General features: G+C 47.0%; 1 protein-coding gene across 1 annotated transcript in view; it reads right to left on the minus strand.

Annotated features, from left to right (window-relative positions):
• Positions 1 to 3,059: 3,059 nt before the first annotated feature.
• The window catches only part of SYN2 (synapsin II), a 143,852-nt gene continuing 124,373 nt past the window's right edge, over positions 3,060 to 22,538 (minus strand). The window contains exons 11-13 of the mRNA XM_079122571.1: positions 10,484 to 10,544; positions 6,282 to 6,528; positions 3,060 to 3,951 (exon numbers count right to left, since the gene is read on the minus strand). Of these exons, the coding sequence (XP_078978697.1) occupies positions 3,816 to 3,951; positions 6,282 to 6,528; positions 10,484 to 10,544 (444 nt within the window). The 3' untranslated portion in view covers positions 3,060 to 3,815. The remainder of the gene's footprint in view (positions 3,952 to 6,281; positions 6,529 to 10,483; positions 10,545 to 22,538) is intronic.

Below are 22,538 nucleotides of genomic sequence, written 5' to 3' on the forward strand. Positions count from 1 at the left end.
GGTGGTAAGCTTTGTGAGGGTAGAAGCTTTGTTTAACTCATTTTTTATATTTCCTCCAGTGAAACAGAGAGCTTAGGAAGTACACAATAAAGACTTGTGAACAATCAGGTGGGGGGCACAAGCCTGTAATCCCAGTGACTTGGGAGGCTGAGTCAGGAGGATCAGAAGTTGAAAGCCAGCCTCAGCAACTCAGCAAGACTTTCAGCAACACAGTGAGACTTTTTCTCAGAAATGGGAGGTGGGGGTTTAAGGATGCAGCTCAGTGGTAAGGCACCCCTGGGTTCAATCCCAAGAAACAACAACAAAAGTTTATAAAGACAGTTGTGAATAAATACATAATGAACAGAATGAATTCATCTTGACCCAAGGAGATGACTGAGGTCCATGAGGACGTGGATGAGGCTTTCTATATTTATTAATCTGGGGTCAAGATGAAGGTTGAATACACCCACAAACTGCAGAGGCGATTTGCGCAGTTTCCACATCTGTCCTATAGGCCAAAATCTTAAACATCTGGAGAACTGTGACCAGTCTTTCCCAAATCACATCCTTTAGGTCATATTTTTTTTTTATCCTACTATTCATCACACATTTGAATGGCTGTTGTGAGGAGCCCATTTCCCTGCCTCTGGGGCCAATTTTATTAAGTACCAAGAGGCCTGTTTCTGAATGGAACTCCCCCACCCCTGGTCCCACCCCAGTACTAAGGGTTGGGTACAATCCATGTGTCCTTTGGACTAGGGTGCTGCATGACCTATGGTAAATGCCTCCCCTTTTTGTCACCCCAGCAGTTCCTCCAGTCTGACTCATTTTCTAAATAAGCTACTTGTGGTTTTTTTGGTCTGACATCACATGTGGAAGAATGAGTAATTTTTCAAGAACCAGAATTATATTTGATCCGAATAAGATATATAGTGTATGTTACTCATGGTTGTAGGACAAGGGGTCAACGTTGGTAGCAAGTTCTTTAATCTTCTCCCACCCCTCCTTTCCCTGGTTCAGTGGATAGAGGAAAGGTGAAGGAAGGAGGCAGCAGACATGCGTGTGAAGAACTTTGGTGTATGCAGCTCATTTTGTGATCATATTAGGCAAAATTTAATAAAATTATATTTTATTGCCTCTGCTAGATTAGACAAAGCTAATATGGAGAAGTTACTAAGCCCATGAGTTTTGCTCCTAGATTGCTTGGGTTTAAACTCCAGCTTCATCATCTGACCAGTTGGGTGACCTCAAGCAAGTTATTGAACTTTGATGTACCTGCATTTCCTCATATGTTAAATAATAATAGTACTTATCCTATGGACTGGTTGTAAGAAATAATTAAGCCATTGTATGTTAGGATAGTGCCTGGAACTTAACAGGTTCTATGGAAGTGTTAGTAGATATTTCTTTGAATCTATCTCAATGTTCATGCTCATAGTAAGTGCTCAATAAATGCTTGAGTAAGTGAATGCATTCTATTAAAATATTTGTAATCAGGGAGATAGAAGCAACAATAGGTAGAGGATTCTTGGTTGTGAAGGGGTTAACAGCAGGCCACCTCAAAATATGCCCTTTGAGAACATACTGTTTATTTTGAGCTCAACAGTGAAGCAATGACAGGTATAGGGAGGACTCGCTGACCCCTTTGGTGCTTGAAAGCATTATCTAAAACTTTCACATGGAAGGCGTCTCACCGCAAGTACAAGATGGAAGAGAACATTCTTAGTATCAGAGACAGGGAATTGATGCAAGGATGGACCTATACAAACAGAACCTTACTAAGATTTGTGACTTCTCTTCCTTTAGTTTCCTCCAGTTACTTTCCCATAATTTATTGGCTTTGCTCAGACTCCTTTGTCTTGTCATATCCTCACAATTTATCATTCTTTGTTTAATCTGGAGTATACGTTTTGGGCCTAACAGCTTCTTCGGGCCTTCACTTTTCTTACGAAGATTCCTGGGTGTGTGGAAAATAAAATGCACATGCTGGGGTAGGGATGTAACTCAGAGGTAGAGCGCTGGCTTAGCATGCGTGAGGCCCTGGGTTCTCTCCCCAGAGCTACAAAAAAGGGAAAAAAAGCATTTGTTTTTGTCCCATCCAGTTTCATTCTCAGGCCCAGTCAGCCACAGAACGTAAGAGGGCAGAAGGAAGCGTTCCTGCCCTTACAGTTGAAACTAGAAGTAACCCTGCAGATGTATTACCTTGAGCCTAGCTATGCCTCCATCTTTTGATTGGTAGTTACACATACTGTGCAAGGGCTACCGCAGCTCAAGTGCCACTCCGTGGGAGGCTCCACTTCCCGTTTTATACATCTCAGTCCTTGAACCTGGAAAACCTGGGATGAGTGTGACTAAGGAAATTCACCTCTGACTTGTGTCTACAGCTTGTGAGGAGGGTTAGCTTGATAGTGGCCAAGTGTTCTCTTGTTCACTTAGATGGGTGTCGTGGGCAGGAGATTATTTAGATATGATGTTAACAGGTTGGTTTGTTTTTATCAGTGCTGATGTGGTATTGATCTTCAGAACATTTGTGGTTGTTGGGAACGCACTTGAGCATCAAGGAGTCATGAAGAAGCCAGAGCACAATCCCCTGGAGCCCACCTCCATGGCAGGCCTCTCTGGGCTGCCTGTGAGGGACCTGCCCATCAGAGCAGCTTGGTCCATTCACGCTGGCACCACCACGTGGGCTTTAGCTGAGGAGCTTGACAGACCAGAAGAGTGGGTCTAACTTGCCTGATACGGAAGCAAGGGTGCTATGCTGATGGAAAAGGTTACAAATTCAGTAAAACAGGTAACAAAGAAATGCTGAGTTGCTGAAGGCAGGCCAGCTGTCCTGGAGGAGGCTGATTTGCTGGGCCTGTTGGAGGCCCAGTGTAAGCGGCCTGTTGAGGATGGACAGAGTCTTGCAGACACACATGTGTACCTATCATCACGCTCACACACACACGTGACACAAGCAGCTCACCCTCCTAGGCTTTCATTTCCTACACTCACAAACATACACGCGTGCCTCTCAGATGCTCTCTCAGACTGAAGGGTGGCCCAGGGGAGACCTCATGGCTGAATCAAATGCTGGTTAATGTTGTTTCTTTTATTACACCAAAGGTCTGACATTTATTAGGTGAGGAACACAAAACTGGGCATACTGCTGTTAAGGGTGGCATGCATTCTCCTCTACGACACAGCTTTGGAGTTCAAGGTCACTGCACTCATACAGAAGAACTGCTTTCCAGAGAGGACATTGCAGAGCTAGCTTTCTGGAATGTCACAGACTCTAGGTGCTTTGCCACCACAGCAGCCTGGGATTGCAGGGTTGGGCGAATGTGCTTTAAACAGGTGTGACAAGGAATCAGGTTTTTGGGAAGGTTCCGAAAACACAGAGACAACAGTATGTCTAGGTAAGCTGACACTTTCCACGCAGGTGGCACTGGCTACGGGGGGTCATGCTTCACACTGCCTATGAGCTGGGTTAAGCTGTCAGGAGTCCTCAACTAGAGTAAATCTGGCTTCACGGAAAGAAGACACGATGGCGCTGTCACAATAAGGCCACTAAACTCACAGCAACGATGACTTTAGAAGGAAGCTCTCATGACTACAGGGGAGCAGCTCTTTCCTCTCTGATGTCAGGTGCCCCCTTCTGGGTAGGCACCTGCCCTGAGTCTGTCACATGGTCCTTTCTGGGCTGCACAACATCACTGAGCACAATGGAGCAGAGGAAGGGGGCCACACACGTCAACGTCATGGGACTTGGCCACCAACCGTGGCTGACTGTTGTTGGTGAATGTCTAGGTGCCTTTCCTGGTTGGGTCAGGTGCCCCCATGTGTCTGAAGAGCTAATCTGAAAAGAGGCTGGCAAAGGACTTCCTCAAGCTCCGGATGGTCTCCGCTTGGGCTTCGTCCTCATTGGTTGAAGACCGGAAGAAGGAGGACTCAGAGAAGCTGAAGGCATTTGTCAGGGACTGCGACTTGCTTGAAGATAAAAACCAGAGAGAATGTGAGAGGGTGGTGTTCCAGTGAGGCAGAGAAGGACGACGACATGAGGATACACAACCGGAACCCCCACTCCCACCCCAGGGAGACCAGGGTGACAGAGGGGAAAGCTAGAAGTGGCTACTAGGGAACCTGGATGTGCTTATGCTACTTCCTCACCTTTGGTGCTGCTAAAATAGGAAAGGACAGGGGCAGAAAGGGAATGAGAGGGAAGGGGGGAAAAGTGAGATGGAAAAGAAGAAGGGGTGACTCAAAGGCTTTTATTTTTTTAAATGTTAGTTTTTTGCAGTGCGGGCCTCATGCATCCTAGGCAGGCGCTCTGCCACTGAGCTGCATCCCCACCTGTGTTGCTTTTATTTAATGCTAAAATGGCTGAGGGCTAAAGTTCAGAGGCCCCCAACTTGGAAAGCACTAATACAGGAATATCACACCCTTCTCCTCTGCAAAAAGGCAGAGGCCAGGGCCTGTGGGCTCTCGCCTTCTTGTCCCAGCAGCTGCCAAGTGGTGGATTGAGCATTAGAAGATCCCGGGTCCAAGTTTTGGTTCTGCCACTTGTGCCTGACCTTGGGCAAACCACGCGACCCTGGTTTTCTACTTGTGACAGGAAGGTGTCTGGTCAAATGATCCCTAGGCCCTCTTGGTTCTTTCCTCTCTATCCTCTGAATCTAAAGGAACCTTTTGTCTTGGCCAAAACCTCTAATGACTCCATTTTCCTGTTCTTAAAGTGGGCGTGGTCACCCTGCAATTCTCAGCCCTGATATGAGACCTGGGGGGTGTTCAGGGCATGGAGCAGCAAAAGAGATATGTATCAGGACATGATTATTAGGCAGTTTGCTAATGAAAAAAACCTGAACCACTACATTTTAGGGGACCGGTTTTCCCTTGGAGACCAGTGAATGATCCAAAGGGAAAAACTGTGAAGGCAAAGAGGCCATGGGGAGATCCAGCCCACAGTCTTGAAGGGCGCATCAGGTCTGGCTTCTCCCGTGGCCGGGCTGGTCTCCTTCTTGACTCCCACCAAGTCCCTTTCCTGCTGATTTCTGACTCCAGAATGCTCCTCCTGCAGCCCTCTCCTCGATGCTGGATGCCGCCCAGGAAAGCTGCTTCTGTAGGACCTGTAGCAGGCTCTCCTCCTGCAGTGGCTATGAACAGATGGCCTGTCTTTCATTGGAGCTGGGGACGAGCCCCAGCATGCTGGCCTCTGTGAGGGAGGGAGCTCCTCTACACGCAATAGGCAGAGGGCACCAGGAACAGGCCTCCAGCTTGTCATCAGAGGCTGGCTCTGTTTGACAGCTTCAGCCCAGAGGCAGTGATGGCCCAAAAAACTGCCCTCAGGGTGGGGCAGGGCTGGCTAATGGGAAGGTAGGAGAGATTCGAAACTCAATACGGCAAAGTACTACGGGGCAGGCAAAATATGGGAGGTGCCACTGGCTGGTGCTGGGGAAGGAGTGGGCGATGCCCTTGCCATCACCTGGGATTGGAAGGCCTAGAGAACTGACCATCTGGACACTTGAGTCCCACCCTGGCTCTGCACTAACGGTGCTGAAAAGAAAATCCATCAAATATCTCTGAGCAAGGTTTTCTCATGTGCGCGATGACCTAGATGATCTCAAATGGCTCGTGTGAACCCTGAAGATCTGAAGCCCCCTTTTCTCCCTCCCTAGAGATACATTTATTGCATCTGAGCAGCTTGGTTGGGTCACTTCTATCCTCTTAGGACGCTGAAGGGGGGTCTTCCAGGTTGACAGCTGGACAGAGTTGAAGGTGGAGTTGAAATGGAGTCAACTACTTTTTCCTTTTCCTTCTGGGCAGCCCTGAACTATGACTCAGAGGCAAGAAAGAGTGTAAAACAAAAAAAAAAAAAATTTTTTTTAGAAGGAGAGAGATGCACACAGAGAAAAGGAATAGAAAAGAGAGTGAGAGATGGGTTAAAAAAAAAAAGACGACCAAAACCCTAGGCTAGTACGAGGAGTGGAGGGGACTCTGACTCTGCCGGAGGAGTGCCACTCCCCGGGAAGAGAGCGGTGGGTGTGAGCTCTAGCTAGACCTTAGACTTTCATTTCCCTCTTCCCTCCCCTTCCTAGTCAACCCCAAACATCCCCCTCACCAAAAACAAGGCAAAATTAAAAAAAACAAAACAAAACAAAAAACCCAACACTGAAATACACACAAAACACCACCAAAACAACCATCGTGAACTATGCGTAGGAGAAGCCCTGCTTGAAGGAGCTTTCTAGCAGCTCTGGAGCCTGAGGCCCATGAAGAGGGCAGAAGAAGGGGAGGGGAGGAGCTGCTGAGTTGTCTCTTACTTGAGCTGTGGGTGAGGCTGGGGCTTCTGTGGTGGAGCGGCCGGGGGTGGCTGGGCCTCTGCCAGGGAGTTGCTGCTGGAGGGTGCATCTCCGTGGGTGGCGGTGGGGCCGCCCGGCCGCTGAGGAGCCGAGGAGGAGGAAGAGGAGGAGGAAGAAGAGGAAGGTGGCAGTGATGTTCCAGGGGGGAGCCGGCGTGGTGGCAGCACTCTGCCTGGGGGCTGCGTTCCTTGGGGTTGCCCAGGGCCCCCTAGGTTCAGTACAAGAAAAACTTCATAATTTAACCATATCAAAGGGGTTCCTTTGTAGAATCTATGTCTCAAAGGGTGTGGTTAATTATCAAAGGGATAAGTTCTATTACGAGAAGCCACCCAAGTCTCTGAAGGGCTCCAAAGGGAGTCCCTGCCCTCGTACATCATCCCTGAGGCATGGCAGAAGTCAGGAGGACAGGCAAGAAAGCAGGGGGTGACTGGGCCCTGGACAGAGGTGAGCTCTCTTTACAGAAGATTCCCACACCAGGCGGACCCCATCCCATTCCCCAGAGGCTTCTCAGAACTCCCAAATTCTCCACATCAGAAGCAGGAGAGGGCGAGGTGAAGTCGGGGAGCACGAAACTGGGATTCAGAAAACACAAGAGAGAGTTTATCAGTGACTCCCTGAGCAAATCGCCAAGCTTCTCTGGGTCTTGGTTTTTCCAACCGTGAAACCGTTAAAAATTAAGTCCTAGCCTTATCTTTTAAGACGATAGTGTTTTGAAGATGATAACAGATGAGAAAGTTCTTCAAAAAGAATTGGGCTTTACCATCATCGTGGATGATCAGGGACTGGCACTGCTTCCCGGAGCTGCCCTTTGTCCTGCTCCAAGCCTGAGGGTCTGACTGCTGTCCCTGCCCCACCCCGGGCTTAAGCACTGTACCCCTAACTCCCACGACTAGGATCAATCCTGTCTTCTCAGACACTCTTGCCTCTCAGGGTCATCCTCAGGGGCTTTCAAGTGTGTGGAGAAAGTTGAACCCCATTCTCCCTTGGAGATGCTGTCGGTATCAAAGAGCCCCTCTACAAAGAACCAGTATATCTTTCTCCCAGCATGAAACACACAACAATCTGGTAGCCTTGAAAGAAAAAAAGCCCATTTTCTTCTGGGGGTTGATGGGCTATAAGGGTAGACACCAGTTTGCTCAGATTTGGCTGAAGAGTGGGAAGGGTCTCTATACTCAGAAGTCAAAAGATGACCCCACAAGAACATGCTGACTAGTGGAATGATGCTTCACTGGCCTGGAAGATCCAGTTTCCAGAGTCCACATCCATGGGCTGGCTGGAAGGAGTGAGCTTACAGGAATTCAACAGGAGCTAGGAGTTGTACTGTTCCTTAGTTTTCCAGAAACACAAGAACACCAGAACCCTTGGGTTCTGGGGAGGCAGGACTCTGTGTCTATGCTACTGTGTGCCTTCATGACTGTAAGTTGGCTCCCCTGTCTGTGACAGGTCATGGGTTCCCCTTTATCATCAACACGAATTAATATCAGGGTTAGTCACACATAAATAGGTACATACATAAACACATGGAATTCTGCAAGTTTAAGAAGTTCACAGTTCAAATCAAATTAACTATTGACGATGACAGATTAGAAGATTATTCCACCTTAATCAGTTCTTGTCTTTCCCCAAGCTTCACATCTGTATTAGCATTTTCTTGTAAAGTCATTCAGGTTGATAGCTCAGCCTCTTGTTGAAGAAACCTGAGTGCTTTCCCACTGTACAGAGAGTTGAATAGCCAGAAACTTTACAACTTAACACTGAAGACAGATATAACTTTTCCTTTATTGCACATTAAGCTGTACAAGAGAGTCACAAAAGAGAGAGGTACTTCAATCACACTTCCAGCATTGGCTGAGGGTATCCCAGCTGGATCAGTACAAAAAAAAGGTGGGTGGGTGGGGGGACAACATCAGAAAAGAAATGTGTACAGAACACCTGAACGGCAATCCTACACTGTGACACAGATGTCCCTCAGGCCACAGAGTTGTCCCTTAGCATGCTGCCTGAGGGCACATGACAGTCAGGTGATGCAGTCTGCTTGCGTTTGGCAGTGGGAGTCCTGATCAGTTTCTCCCTGCCTCGGAGGCCATGACTGACCCCACCTCTTAGCCTGACTGAATTCAAATGGCAACTTTGTATTTGTGGCTCACAAATGTCACATGAAAAGCACCTGAATGTACACACTGATAACATGCACAGAAGCAACACCACCATCAGCTCACTGCTTGGACAAAAAAAATTTTAAAAAAACAAACAAAAATAAATGCATTCCTCCATTCTGGGAAATGTTACTTTCATCATTTCATCAGATTGGGAGGTATTTAAGGACCTGATTCTTAAGCAACCCACCCACAAGAAGTGCACATATGCAGATATGTATATATTTACAACAGACTGACTACCATCATCATCCAAGGGAGGGATCATAGCAAGAACATTCACACTCTGTGCATTTCTCTATGGTCTCAGAATTTGCCAAAGGAGAACCACGGCACATGCCCCTTGACATGTCCCTAAGGTTCCATACTACCAATACTGCTTACTCCTCAAACCTGACAGTCCAGAATGGGGCCTGGTCGGTACAGAAGTGGGAGGGAATGTAAAAATAGAGCCAGGAGCATTTCTTGTAAAAGGCTAACTGCTGGCACGATCTCCCCAGGGCCATGGTGCTAGAGAAGGCCACTTGGTACCCGTTCCCAGCCCTGCCCAGAGATGGCAAGATGAGGCACTGACTCCGAGTCCTGGTTTAATTAACTACCGCATCATCTGCCCAGGTGCTTCTCTGTGGGAGGAAAGAGGACAGACTGGCCAGGGTTCTTCCAGCTGTGGAGCCTCTGTCCAACACACATATAAGCTACATCTGAGACAGTTCTTTCCAGAAAGCTCTGCATTCCCAGGCCTGTGGTGGGCTACAGCAGCAGCTGAGAACTAAAGCTGGAATCAACCTCAGAGTTACGTAGGCAGTGTACCCTACCCACTGGGGTGACAAAGGGTATCTATGGTTTGGTCTCGAGTTACCCTGCCTCAGAAATGGGCAAATCCTTCCCAGACTTTTAGTAGTTCCCTGCATTTTCTATCCAACATTGCTAAAGAATCATCTCCGAACATAGGTCAAACTTTGGGGAACACAAAGCAGCCCTGGTACCAAAAAAATGCACATATGGCTGGTTCAGAAACAGCAACAAGGAAGGAACAACTCTGGGGGGGTCTCAGATCAACACACAGAAAACACTCACGAGTTCACTTGGATATTGCACATTGGCGGCCCCATTTTTTTTTTTTTTTTGTTTTTTGTTTGCTTTTGTTTACTCTCATAGCTAATTAGTTCATAATAAAAACGAAGGGTTCACTGGGATGTAAAATACAGAACACATTCCTGGAAGTAGCTTGTTCATTGTATTTCATCACTAAAAACACAAGAGCTCTACAGGCACAGCCAGCCTATTCACATAAACTCAAACTGCACCAAATTTTAGCAAATGGAGGAAAAGGTGGATGCCTTCAAATTCAACGGATGAAGCTATGGATATCAGATCTTGAAAATCTCTTAAAGTTCTATTTACCCTAGTCATGCAGAAAGGAAGCGAAAGCACAGTTCACTGAGGATCCCAAGCACACTCATGGAGGTAAGTGGGAGGGGTGTTCATCTGAGCCTGGGGGAGGAGACGGGGGAGCTGGGTTGTATTTGTGTGGTTTTTGTTTCTCCCCTGTCCATCCGCCATGCTCCTCTGTCACCCAGCATCATATAATACTTTAAAAAACACTCTCAAACTGCCCATAAGGTAGAGTCCCACTGGACTTGGGAGAGGCACGATTCTTTTGTACACTGTTGACAAACAGCCCTGGAATCACAAGTTATACAGAGAAACAAAAGTGAGCATTACAAGCACGAACAGGAACAGGTAAACAACCAGACAGAGGAGCTGACACTGCATAGGAAAAACACAGTCCAGTCAGCACTGAGAACAGAACGCAGCATCGGCACCAACCGGAGGGCTGTTCTCCCCTCCCCACTTCCCTTTCTTTCTTTCTTTCTTTTTTGTTTTGTTTTGTTTTTGGCTTAATATTTCTGCTTTGAAAAATTAACTACCAATCACTTTAAGAGGCTTGGACTTGTTTTGGCCCTACTGCAATGCCATTACAGTCGAGAATATACTGTAAACAACCTTGCGGGGGTGGCCGCTGAGGTGGGGTCTTGCTCGAGTCTGGATCCTTGAGTGTTCCGCTCTGGAAGACAAAAATGCAAAAGAGATAAAAACAAAAACTCCAAGCAAATTCCAAAGAGAAACCCTGTGGCTCCTTGGCAAGGCTGCAACAGAATCCAGTGGGATGGGTCACGAGTTTGTGTCCCAGGAACACCTTAAAAGGACCCTGGGCCTCTGGGTTGTCGCTGGGGCAAGGTGTGGGCAGTGTGGAAGCCACCTTGATACACAAGCCTGGGACTCCTCCACCCCTTTTTCTTTTTGCTTCTCTTTAGACTTGCTCTTTCTACAAACTTTGGGTCTTGTAACACCACCTGGTTTCTTTTCTGGCACCTGCCTGATGTCTAGATGCAGGGAGGTTCAGCACCCAACTCCAGACGGGGTTGGGCTGTCAGTGGCTCCAGGGGCAGGGGGAGTGGTGGCTGGGCCAGGTGACTAAGCCAGACGTGGCTCGCTGCTAGAGAGAACTTGGTCTGGAATGGGATCAGTTCTGGGGCTAAATCAGGGTCATATCTACTCTTTGGGCAGGGGTGGACCACAGAGGGGAGGAGACAGTCATTTTTTTTTTTTTCCCAGAGTCCTCCTTACCCGAAAGGAAGGAATAAAACACTAAGGCTTGTAAAGTGCTCAAGGCCAAGTTGTTTTCCCCTCTCATATAGCAGAATGACATTGTGCCCAATAACATGGCTCTGCTCCCATGCTTCCTCTCTTTCTAGCTGTGATTCTGATTATGCCCTGACAGGATCAAAGACTACTATGACTTAGTTCATCTAACATTGTATTAAAGGCAATGAGCATTTGGAGCTTGACTTCAGCACAAAGGAAACACTCTATAAAGCCTCAAGCCCGCCGAGGGTGCCGACAGTGATGTCGAAGAGCGGGCTTCTGAGGCAGGGCTGCGAAGTGAGCTAAGTATATCTTCAGCATTCTCCCGCTTCCTCTTTTCAGTACTCCTCTCCCCTGTGACATGCCCCCAGCTCTGCTCCCACATTAACACCATTTCCCCATGTTCCCTGTTTCCCCTGGGCCTTGATTCTGGCCATCTATCTCACCTCCAGCTGATTAGGACCTGTTTTCAGACCCATGACCAAGTAGAAGTGTTACCCTTCCCAGTATCACAGTTTGTTGACAATAGCATTATCTTGAACAGTTCTACCAAGAGAATTTGGGATAGTAATAGGCAGAGGCATCTGAAATATCCTTAGGACATCAGAGAGTACCCATCCTACCTGTAACCCCCTACCACTCGTAAGTCACAGCAAGAACACTGCACTGCTTTTCCTTTCTTCCAAGCACTCTCACGGGGTCCAGGAGACTATGCCTGACCCCAAATCCTGAAATACCCACATCCAGTGTGCCAGGTGGAGACCACACTGTCCAACCAGCCATCAAGGTTCCTCAGTCATCCCCTCCTGGCACCTAAGATTCACTATCTTCCATTTACCAAGATGCTCAGGCCTGTATCAATTCTTTCTTAGACCAGAAAGTCTCTTAGTTCTTCTAACTCTTCCCTCTCCAATCTGTCCTCTCCTTGGCTACCTATTACCCTCCTAAACCCCTTCCCTAGTTGTACAACTTAGCTTCTCTAAGTAATTCAGAACTAACACTTAGTGAGTGCTTACTGTGTGCCTGCTAACATGGGGCCATTTTTATGCACTATCTCCCTTATACCTTGCAATGGCTCCATGAGGTAGACACTATTTTATTATCATCCCTAATTGCTTCAGCATGGTTGGACTCATCCTTTCTAAACTTCTCTCTTCTTTTTCGTACAGCGGATTGAACCCAGGGACACTTAAGCACTCAGTCACATCCCCAACCCTTTTAAATATTTTTTATTTGGAGACAGGATCTTGCTGAGTTGCTTAAGACTTCACTAAGTTGTTGAGGTTGGCTTTGAACTTGCAATCCTCCTGCCTTAGCCTCCTGAGCCACTGTGATTACAGCTGTGTTCTGCTGTGCCAGGCTAGACTTTTGTGTCCTAGATGTGTCTGCTCCTTCTGGTCCTGACCTTGATGTTTATTTTCTAGTCTAGGCCATGCCATTAGTGTCACAGCTTCTCACTGCCTGAGATGGACACTTACGTATAGGATAGCAAAAGTCGTACAGCCTGTCTCCACAAGCTAGGCTGGTTCTCGCCAGTCTCCTCCCCCAGGCATCACTCCAGGTATTACTGATTACTGCCAATGAACTGCCTCAGACACTGGTCAGGAAGAGTTTCTACCACTACCCTCCAAGAAGATTCAGAGAGGGTTACAGAAGACCATAGAGCAGGAGAGCAGAACCAGGGCCAGTGTGCCACAGCTCCAGAAAGGCACCTTTCACTCACAGGAATAACTTTCTATTGTAAAAATGGGCCAGGTTATGTTAGGAGGTAGATGTGTTCGTGCATAGCTAGAGAATTACCTGACAAAGATATTGTAGAGAAGAATATACATCTATTTAGAATGAAATAGATTAAATAAACACTAAGGGTCCTTCTAACCCTGAGAAACTATGATTCCAGAAAAAAATTTTTTTTTAAATCTCAGATGAAGTTTACTGGGAGAACTCCAGTCATTCACAGGATGAGTTCACAGAGGGGGTTACACCACGAAGGCTGGCCCCAGTTCTCCTTAGCCACAGAAATACACATGTGAGACTCTTGAGGATGAACTCAGCCCAAAAGTGTCCTTCCCAAAGCTTTGGGGAAGAGCTCCCAGGGCACTCCTTTGGGCTGCAGCCTGGGAATGTGCCTTGGCCATCCGTGATGGCGCCTAGGGAGCCTCTCCTATTCCTGCTCCAACGAGGCTGTGGACTGAAGACTTTTCAGGGGCTATGGGAGACTGGGAGGAGAATCCCTAAGGACTGTCACTTGCCAGGCTGAGACACTCTGGCTCCGCCCACAAGCCTGCTGTCTGCTAGGGGCTGAGGGCCTATTCCCTGTGGGGTTTGGCTACCATGGGATCTGTCTCCAGTCACCAAGAGCCTCCTGGGATGCAGAATTCCACAGAAGTCTGGCCACTCTGGCGTCACTGCCAAAGTCTGGCTTGTAGCCAGCCCACAGCAGGAACTCGTGGTCATTCTGAGCAGCAGAGTTTCTCTCAGGAAGCTGGTTGACTCAAACAGGTAAGAATGTGAAGTCCAGTGCTTGTGACCAGCTACACACATAAAGGAAGGGGGAAAATGGTCTTATAGCAACATAAGAAAAAAACCCAAACAACCCTGGGCTTCCAGAATGACTACAAGCTCAGAGGGTGTGAGTCTGTGATGCTGCTGTCAAAGATCTGATATGGCTGGAGGTAGATCAGCGTCTCCCAAAGGGGGAGTCACAGCATTGCTTGGTTGACTGACCAAGCCTCACATGAAAGTTCTGCCACCACTTCGGGGCACCTCTTTTAAGGGGCACACTGGCAGAATAAAATGGAACTGTGGATCAGATAAGAGGGTGAAAAGTCTGGAAATGACATCTTTTCTCATGTGACTTTGGGCGAATGACTTAATCTCTGAATCTGTTTCCTAAACGGGCAGAAGGTAAGGATTAAATGGGGTGTCCATGGAAGCACCTAGGGCTTAGAGCAGAAGATCAAAGTTAGTCCAGTGTAAATCTGAATCAAGTCAAGGGCTGCCTGGGGAGTAGTCGGCTTTCTGGCATGAGGGGTATTTAAGCAGGACCTGGACAAACTCTGATCAGAGACACTGTGAAGGGCTCAAGCAGTTACAGACAGATGACTTCTACTAGGCTCTCTGGCTCTAGGCTCCCATTAATTCTTTCATACATTTTTCAGTTCTTCAGATGTCTGAGATAAGAGATAAGCCCTTCTTAGCTGCACAGTCTGGAGCCCAGCAAGACCCCAGGGCTATTGGGCCTTAGCAGAGAGACCCCGCAGGCACAGGCGTGAGGGATTGGCAAGGAGATCTTGCTGCTGCCCTCCATGGAAGCCAGTATCCTGATGTGCAAACTCCACGGAGCTTTAGTAATCAGAGAAGCCAGGAGGGCAGAGCAGAGCTGGGGAAGCTCAGGGACTCCACAAGTTGGTCAGCTCTGCCCTTGGTTGTTAAAGGGGGAGAGCAAGAGTTTTCCTCACACAGGGCCACAAATGCTCATTCTTACCTCGCCCTGTGCTCTGGCAGAGCACCAGAAGAGCACGGTGCATGGTATTGTGCAGAACTCCCTGAAATAGGGCCCAGAAGATCCAGCTCTCCTTCTTAGCAGGCATGAGACTTTGGGCAAGTCATTTGCATTTTCTTTGCTGACATATAAACACAGATAGAGTTACTAGTTCAATCCATCTCACATAAGGGTTGAGAAGCCTAAAATCATGAATATGCTTTGTAAATCAGTGCTAAGCAAAGCAAGACTGAAAGTGAGCATCATGAGTATTATTTAAATCATAATAAATATCATCCCAAAGGAATGAAGATGCATGTTAGAATCGCGTGCACCAGTGGAGAAGGTATCGTTGCGTAGCTTCCTGTCAGCTGGTATGCAGTAGTTTCATGTGTGGGAGTTTCTGGGCTGGGCAAGGTCCCTGCAGATACAGAAAAGTCAGTTCAGAAAGAGCAAATATTAGCTCTTGAGGTGGCTGTAAAGGAAATTACTGGTCTGGGCGAAAAACCAAGTCCATGGATGAGGATTTGTGGGTTTTTGTTAAAGGCACCTTTAATTTGCCATCCTGTGGCTTTCAGCAGGCAAGCTGGAAGAGGGGGGCTCCTATCTGAGGTCCCAGCAGGATGAACAGCTGAGGAAGGAAAGACATGGAGTGACTCAACTCTTGAGAGCCGTTGGCTTGAGACCAGCTGCCCCCATCAAGGAGGAAGGCCTGTGCTTGCTCAGCATATCTGAGACAGGAAATTGGGAAAGGGTCCCAGGGTCTGGCCCCAGGAAAGGGGCCAGGCCAAGCTCCTTGCCGGACACGCCACAGAACTATTCTGATCAGCTCCCCCAGGCCCCACTCCCCCGGTCCAGGACCCCAGGGAGAATGAAGCAGCAGGAAGGAATGTGGTCAGGAGGCTGAAGGTTTAGTCAGAGCAAAGGGGACAGCACGTTTTCAGCACCTTGGAACACTTCCGGACTCTCCTTGGCAGTTGCCAGCGCCCACCTTCCTTCCTCTAAAAGTCAGAAAGGTAACCAAGGATGAGCTGCTCCTACATTCCTTCCTGAGGGGAACTGCTGGCCAGAGGGCAGAGCTTGTCTCCTGGACTGGGCCCTCCCATAACCTAAGGACACAAGAAATGTCCCTGGGGGGCAGTCCATGAATCCTATGGGGGCACTGAGGGTCAGGTCACCCCAGGTCAGAATGTCAGCTTCAAGTGATTAAAGATGTCCCTGAAAGTTAAGCCAATCCCAAAATAGTCAGTTTCTCTTAATAGTCTGTTAAGGGATCTGGTCACTAGTGGCTTTATCTGAACCTGCCCCAAATCTCCTCATTCTCAGCTTATCCTCACTGGGGAACAAACTCTCTAAAGTCAGTCGTGCTGTGGGAAGCAGGAAGGCCTTTCATTTGTCCTAAATTTACCTCTTCCAAACTCGAGAGCAGCTGAAGCCCATGTTTGGGATCTGAGGGACAGTTGTGTCCCCTAAGTGCACAGTGCTCCAGGCTCTACTTCTTGGGGTGAGAGATCCCTTTCCTGTCTTGATCTCCTTGCACTCAAGAGAATGTGGCTTTTGGAGTTGTGGGGACTCAAAGACCTGGCTGGAAATGTTTTGAGTCTCTCTTCAGACCAGAGAGCCAATAAAAAAAAGGCCTGGCAAAATGTCCCACCACAGGCCAGAGGTAACCTGGCCCCAGTACTTCAATTCTGAACTCTTATCATGCCTTTCCCAGGTCCTGTGATTGCGCACAACCTGGATCATGGCAACTGAGATCAGAAGGAGGTTTTAAAAGCCACAAGACCTCCAGCCCCAGCCTGTCCTTCCACCACGTCCCTGAGAAGCAGCTCATCCTGCCCCTGCCTGAACATCAGCTACCACATGAACCACATGCCACTCCCCAGGGCAGCGGTTTCCTCTCTCAGAGTCAGTGAGTTTATTCCCTGTGCTGGGTCAGAACCTGTCTTCCAGCAGATTTGCCTTTGGAAACATTTCTAACCCACAGTGGCATCGAGAGCTGAAGACAGTGAACCATAGGCTCCTAGAAGTGACTGCTATTCAACTGCAGTTCCTTTACCTCTAACCCACAGAACAAGTCTGCCACATCCCTCCACCTCCCACTTTCTCTCCTCCAAGTACATTAAAGTTCTCTTGTGACCCTCAGACCAGAAACAACACTCCTATGTTGTGTGGCCTGTCAGCTCATGGAGGAAAAAGAGGTTCATCTTCACCCTGGCACCAGATGGGTATTAATGTTTCCAAAGATGGAGCCATAGAATCATGGCCCAAGGGTCTAACCCCCAAGCTAAACAGAAAGGCAGCTCTGTGGTACAACTGAAGGACACCTCACCCTCACCCATCAGGGTCTGAAATTCCTACATTAGCAATTCAGTCTTTTGATTCCAGAAGATTTTACAGGAAAAGAAAACTGAACGGGACCAGTGTAATGAGATATGAAAAAGATTTGCTACACGAAGGAGAGGACTAGATACTGCCAACTCTCCTGATGTGACCTGAAAACTTTCTCTTCCCGAAGTTCTCTCCCTTGATTCTGGGGGTATGTGGAGCAACGACACCTCTCCAGAGCCTCAGGATACAAGGCTCACCTCAGATCCTGGATGATGGGCCCCAAGGGCCAGTGAATGTGTTTTGAGGATGGGAGGGAGACTTTGGGGTACCAAGTACTGGGAGGAAGCTCTACACCAACAGAGCCTGGGGGCTTTGACCTCTACTGGCCACCAGGTGTCACTGCCACACTGAGAACAGTCCCTAGCACTTCAAAAGAGGCCAAGTGTAGAGGGTCAGAGGCCCCAGCAGCCCCAAGCCCCAAGGCTGACACTCCAGACAGGCTGAGTCCAAGCTGCTGTCTGTTCAATCAGGCCTTGGCACTTGACTCCTGCTTTTGATGGCATAGCCAATGCCTCTTGCATCCCTGCCCTTATTCCTCAGAACTGTGCACAGCATTAGCTAGCTTATATTTTTCATAATGAATCCACCCCAGGATAGGGAGTTGGCTGGAAACAGGTAAGTAGTGCCCTCCACTCGCCATCCTCTCCCTCCCTGTCTGCCAGCTGACACAGGTGCTCTTCTATAATCAAAGAAACGAAATCTCTCCTGGGCGAGCTGGAGGCAAGGGTAGGGAAAGATCAAGAGAGGAAGCTTCGCAAGCAGCTAGTCACTGGTCTGCTCTGGTCTTGGTCTAGAATTCAGGGCAAGAGGCTGGAACGACCTCAGCCAGAAGCTCTTTCAGCTTGATTTTCTAGAGCCACAGAAAACAGACCAGCAAGAGGGGCCTAATTCTGAAGAATGGCCCACAAGTCAGCGACAAGAGCCAGGCCTCAGTTGGCCATGCAGCAGGCAGGCTGGGATCCAGATAATGTTCCTTGGTTTACATCTTTCTACTTGCACAGTACCAAGGTCTCCACAGGAGCCTGATGTCAACTCCAAATACACTGATAGGGTTGTTCATGATGTTCATTCCCAATGGGGACTCATTCAACCAATGTGCCTTGCAACAGCCTGCAAGGAGAGAGGTGGTGAGAGTGGTTTGCCTGAACAGGAGGAGCATTTTAACTGTCATTTGTATAGAATTGATATCACATGGTAACAGCAACAAAAATAATAGAAGGCAGGCACTCTTAGTTTTGTTATTATTGTTTGAATTTTCTACAGAAAACTGACTGCTCTTGGGCCAACCACTCTCAACCATCCTTAAAACAGCTTTGATATACAATCAAGTGCTGCAAAACACAATTTGGATCAATGATTGACCAGGTATATGATGGTGGTCCCATGAGATTATAGTGCCTAGTGATGTCATAGCCTTACTAATCTCAGCTGATAGAAAGTGCTATGCCAAATGTTAAAGAAGGGAGAGGTGGCCCCCAGTGAGTCAGTGACTAGGTGGCAACTTTGGGTTCGATGGTTGAGGAAATACCTGTTACACTGCTGTGAAAGAACCAGTCATGCAAAAAATGCAAAAATTAAAAAGGAGGCTGAGGGAGAACATTTCCGATAGAGGACACAACTAACACAAAGGCCCTTACCACTGTGGTTAGGGCACCACGAGCAACAGACAGAATGATACAGGGGCAAGGACCTAGGCAAAGGACTACATAAATTAGTTGGAGAAAATTAAGCAAGGGGTAAAGACACAGTTCAAGGAAAAAACTAACAAAAAAACATGAATCCTACTCTGGGCATGTTATATTTAGGATGCCTTTTTAGGAATTCAAATAAAGGCGTCAAAGGAGTTAGACGTGTGAATTTGGAGTTCAAGGAGTGGTCAGGGCAGAAGATAGACAGGGCTGGCCATGGTCACACTAAGTTCTGGGGCACTGACATTCAGAGGATTAGCAGAAGCAGAGGGGTCAGGTAAAAGAGGAGAAGCCAAAAAGGTAATGTGAAAAGCCAGTAAGGGTAGGTCGCAGAGGCCTAGCAAAGGGCGTGCTTCAAGGAAGTAGTCAACTACAACAAATGCTGCTGCGAAGCCTGCAAGGTAGAAACAGAATTGACCAGTAGGTGTGGAGGGAACATGGAGAAGACTTTGCCCAGACCAGTTTCAGTGGGATGGTGGGGAAAGAATGCCGACTGGAGTGGGTTGAAGAGAAAATGTGATGGAGGAGGAGAGATGGTAGCTAAAACAACTCAAGATTAGGCTGGGAACAGAGAAGGCGACAATAGCTGGAAGGGAATATGGAATTGAGGGATGCTTTGGGGTCTTAAGTGGAAGCTATTTGTATGTGGGTATGATAATCTTTTGGAAAAGGAAGAACTGATGATGGGGAAGTGAGGGTACACTTGAAAGCAAAGTGGGTGTGATCTAGATGACAGGTGGAAGGGGGCCCACAGAAGCAGATTCATGTAGATAAAGATGCAGGAAAGTGGGAAGTGACAGTAGGAATATGGTCATGGAGTCTGAGAGATCCAAGGCCTGAACCCAGGGTAACTGAAATGTCTCCACAACCATAAACAATGTGTTGTCACCTAGGAGAAACGGAGGTAGGATTGTGACCAGGACAGTCATGCCTTCAAGCCCAAGTTGCAGCATTTTGCCAAGGGTGACAGACTGTTGGGTGCTTTCTGACTTCTAGGCAGCCTGGGGTGAAGGCACAAGCTTAGAGGAAGCTAACAGAAGATATGAGAAGACACCATTTGAAGGCCCATGAATTCAGTCATGATTTCAACTTAGAATATAAACAACTTTTAGACAAGAACTATATCTAATTCTTCACTGAAGTCCAAAGGTGATTAGCTAACTTAAGCATACACTCTGGGCCAGGCCTGTGTTCAACAGTGGAAACACAGAGGAATAAGGCAAAGTTTTTGCCCACAAAGGGCTGAGTGTTTGAGAACATTTGCTATATTAACTTGATAGTGTATGCAGTAAAGAGTGGCCTCGCCCTAAGAGAGGTCTGGCCTTTGTGACAGGCTCCCAGGAAGTAACCTATAAACTTCTGGAATTTCCTGAATGACAGGAGTATCTGTTATTCATGGTAGGTTCCTTAAGTCACATGGCATTAGCCTGATCTCCAGGGACAGGGAGCTGGACACTGAGTACAACCAGATGATCAGTCAATCATGCCATGTAATGAAGCCCATAGTAACTCTGAACTCTGAAGCGCAAGTGAGCACCCCTGGTTGGCAATACTTCATGTGTGTGGTCACACATGATGGCACAAGGGTAACACATTTTAAGGATGATGGAAGCTTTGTGTTTTGAACTCTCCCTGACTCTGCCCTATGTATCTTCCTTTGACTTAGTTTTGACCTGTGTCCTTTCCCCACAATCTGCCGTAATGGTGAGTACAACAGGGTTCAGTGAGCTCTGTGAGTTCTTCCAGAAAGCTATCCAACCTGAGGCAGTTTGGGGAACCTCTGAATTTCAGCTGATGTCAGAAGTTACAGCAGTCTAATAGGGAACTCTGCTTTACCCTTTGCAGTGTGTCTAACTCCAGGTATTACATGACTTTAGACTTGAAAGAGATCTAGAAATTATTTAACTCAACTCCATTTCACAGGTGAGGAAGCAGATGTCCGGAGATGGAAAGTAACTTGTCCAAGGTCATAGCGAATAGCCTGGGAGTCTCCTGACTCCCAGCACAGTAAGCTTTCTACAATATCCAGCTGTAGTCCTGAATGTGAGAATGAGCAGAGAGAAGCTCATCCTCGAGTCAGACTGACTTCACTACTAGGAATTTCTGCAGGGGCTCATATATTGAGGGAAGCTTATTCTTTTCTGGTTTCTGCCTGTACTTTGAGATATATTTCTCTTGAAAAATGTTGCAGTATTTAAACTTTATAAAATAAAGGATGCAATATTTTGGATAGGTGGGTTTGAAGGTTCCCCCAGGGATCATGTGCTAAAATTTAATCCCCAAGTATTAAGAGTAGAAACAATCTGACTGGTGTTTAGAGATGGGACCTTTGGGAGATGATCTGATCAGGATTAGATAAGGTCATCAGGGTGGAGCCCACAGATATACATGTGCTCTCCAACTCTTGCTATGTGATGCTCAACGTTGCCTCAAGATTCTGTTAGCAACAGAGGCCATTATGAGATGCAGCCCTTTGTCCTTGAACCTCCATAACTGCAAGTTAAAATAAACCTCTCTTCTTTATAAAGTAGCCTCCCTCAGGTATTTCACTTTAGTAACACAAAATGAACTAATTTAAGGGGCTTATACCAAAGAAGAGCTAATGCTTTTTGTGAGGTAAAATTTTTTTCATGAATTATCTGTTTGCTACTGAACTTTGATGCTTTTTGATGCAACCACCATAGACATAACTACATTTCTGATAGGCAGTTGGCTGAATTTGCAGATATGGAAGGTCAACTGTTACTTTTCCTCTAGAGCAGGGAAAAGCAATAATCTGATTAACAGGATATTTCTAACTATCCACTAAGGTCTACTGTGCACGAAAACACAAGACTAGTACCCAAATATTTTGATTTCATCATATTTACAAAGTTATAAAATCTAATTACAGGCCTGATCTTTTTTAAATAATGAAAATATTTTTCAATATCTACCTTCTTTCCTACCTACCTATCCATCTAGCTATTTAGGGGTGTTAGGGATCAAACCCAGGGCCTTGTGCATGATGCTAAGCCACACTCTATCACTGAGTTACACCCCCGGCCCCAGGAACAGATAAGATTCTTGCATTTGGTCAGAGGTCAGATACAGTGTGCATCAGTTAAAGAAGGTGTGAAAACCTCACCATGCATAACAGGTGGTAGGATCCCATTGTACAAGGTTACTCTAAACTTGGCTACTCAGAGTCAAAGTCAATATCTGTTAGCCCAGGGTTTCCATTTATCCAGAATCCATAAGGACAGGACTATTCTACTCAAGACATTTTTATTTTTTGTTGTCGTTTTTGGTGTGCTGGGAATGGAACCTAGGGCCCTGTGCATGCTAAGCAAGTGCTCTACAATTGACCTGCATGCCCGGCCCCTAAAGGTATTTTTAGAGCAGAAGAGAGATTTAGATGGTTTCTCATATGACAGGTGAGGAAACAGATTCAGAGAGAGAACTGACTTACCAATTGTCACATTGTTTTATTTCACTCAATTATTTTCTGGATATATTTCCTATATTCTGTTTGTAGCTTCTTAAACAGAACATGAAACACTAAAATGTCAGCATTCCCTTTCCCGACGATTCAGGTTCATTATTATGAGTATTGACAAGACTAGCAGGCTATCATCCTGTGATATTCTAATCTCTGGCATAATTTCTTCTATCCTAAATCACCCACACTGCTGGTTTTTGTTTTGTTTTTGTTTTGTTTCCTTCTCCTCTTCCAGTGTAAGGGTACCAGTCATTTCTTCTTTCTTACTGAAGGATTTCTAGATTCCAACTATCTGCTCCTGAGTGCACTCATCTTCAGAAGAGGTGGTGATAATCTCTGGGCCTAAGGCTGCAGGGATCCAAGGCCAGA

This window comes from Sciurus vulgaris (genome assembly GCF_902686455.1).
Source record: "Sciurus vulgaris genome assembly, chromosome: 19".
Classification (NCBI taxonomy): Eukaryota; Metazoa; Chordata; class Mammalia; order Rodentia; family Sciuridae; genus Sciurus; species Sciurus vulgaris.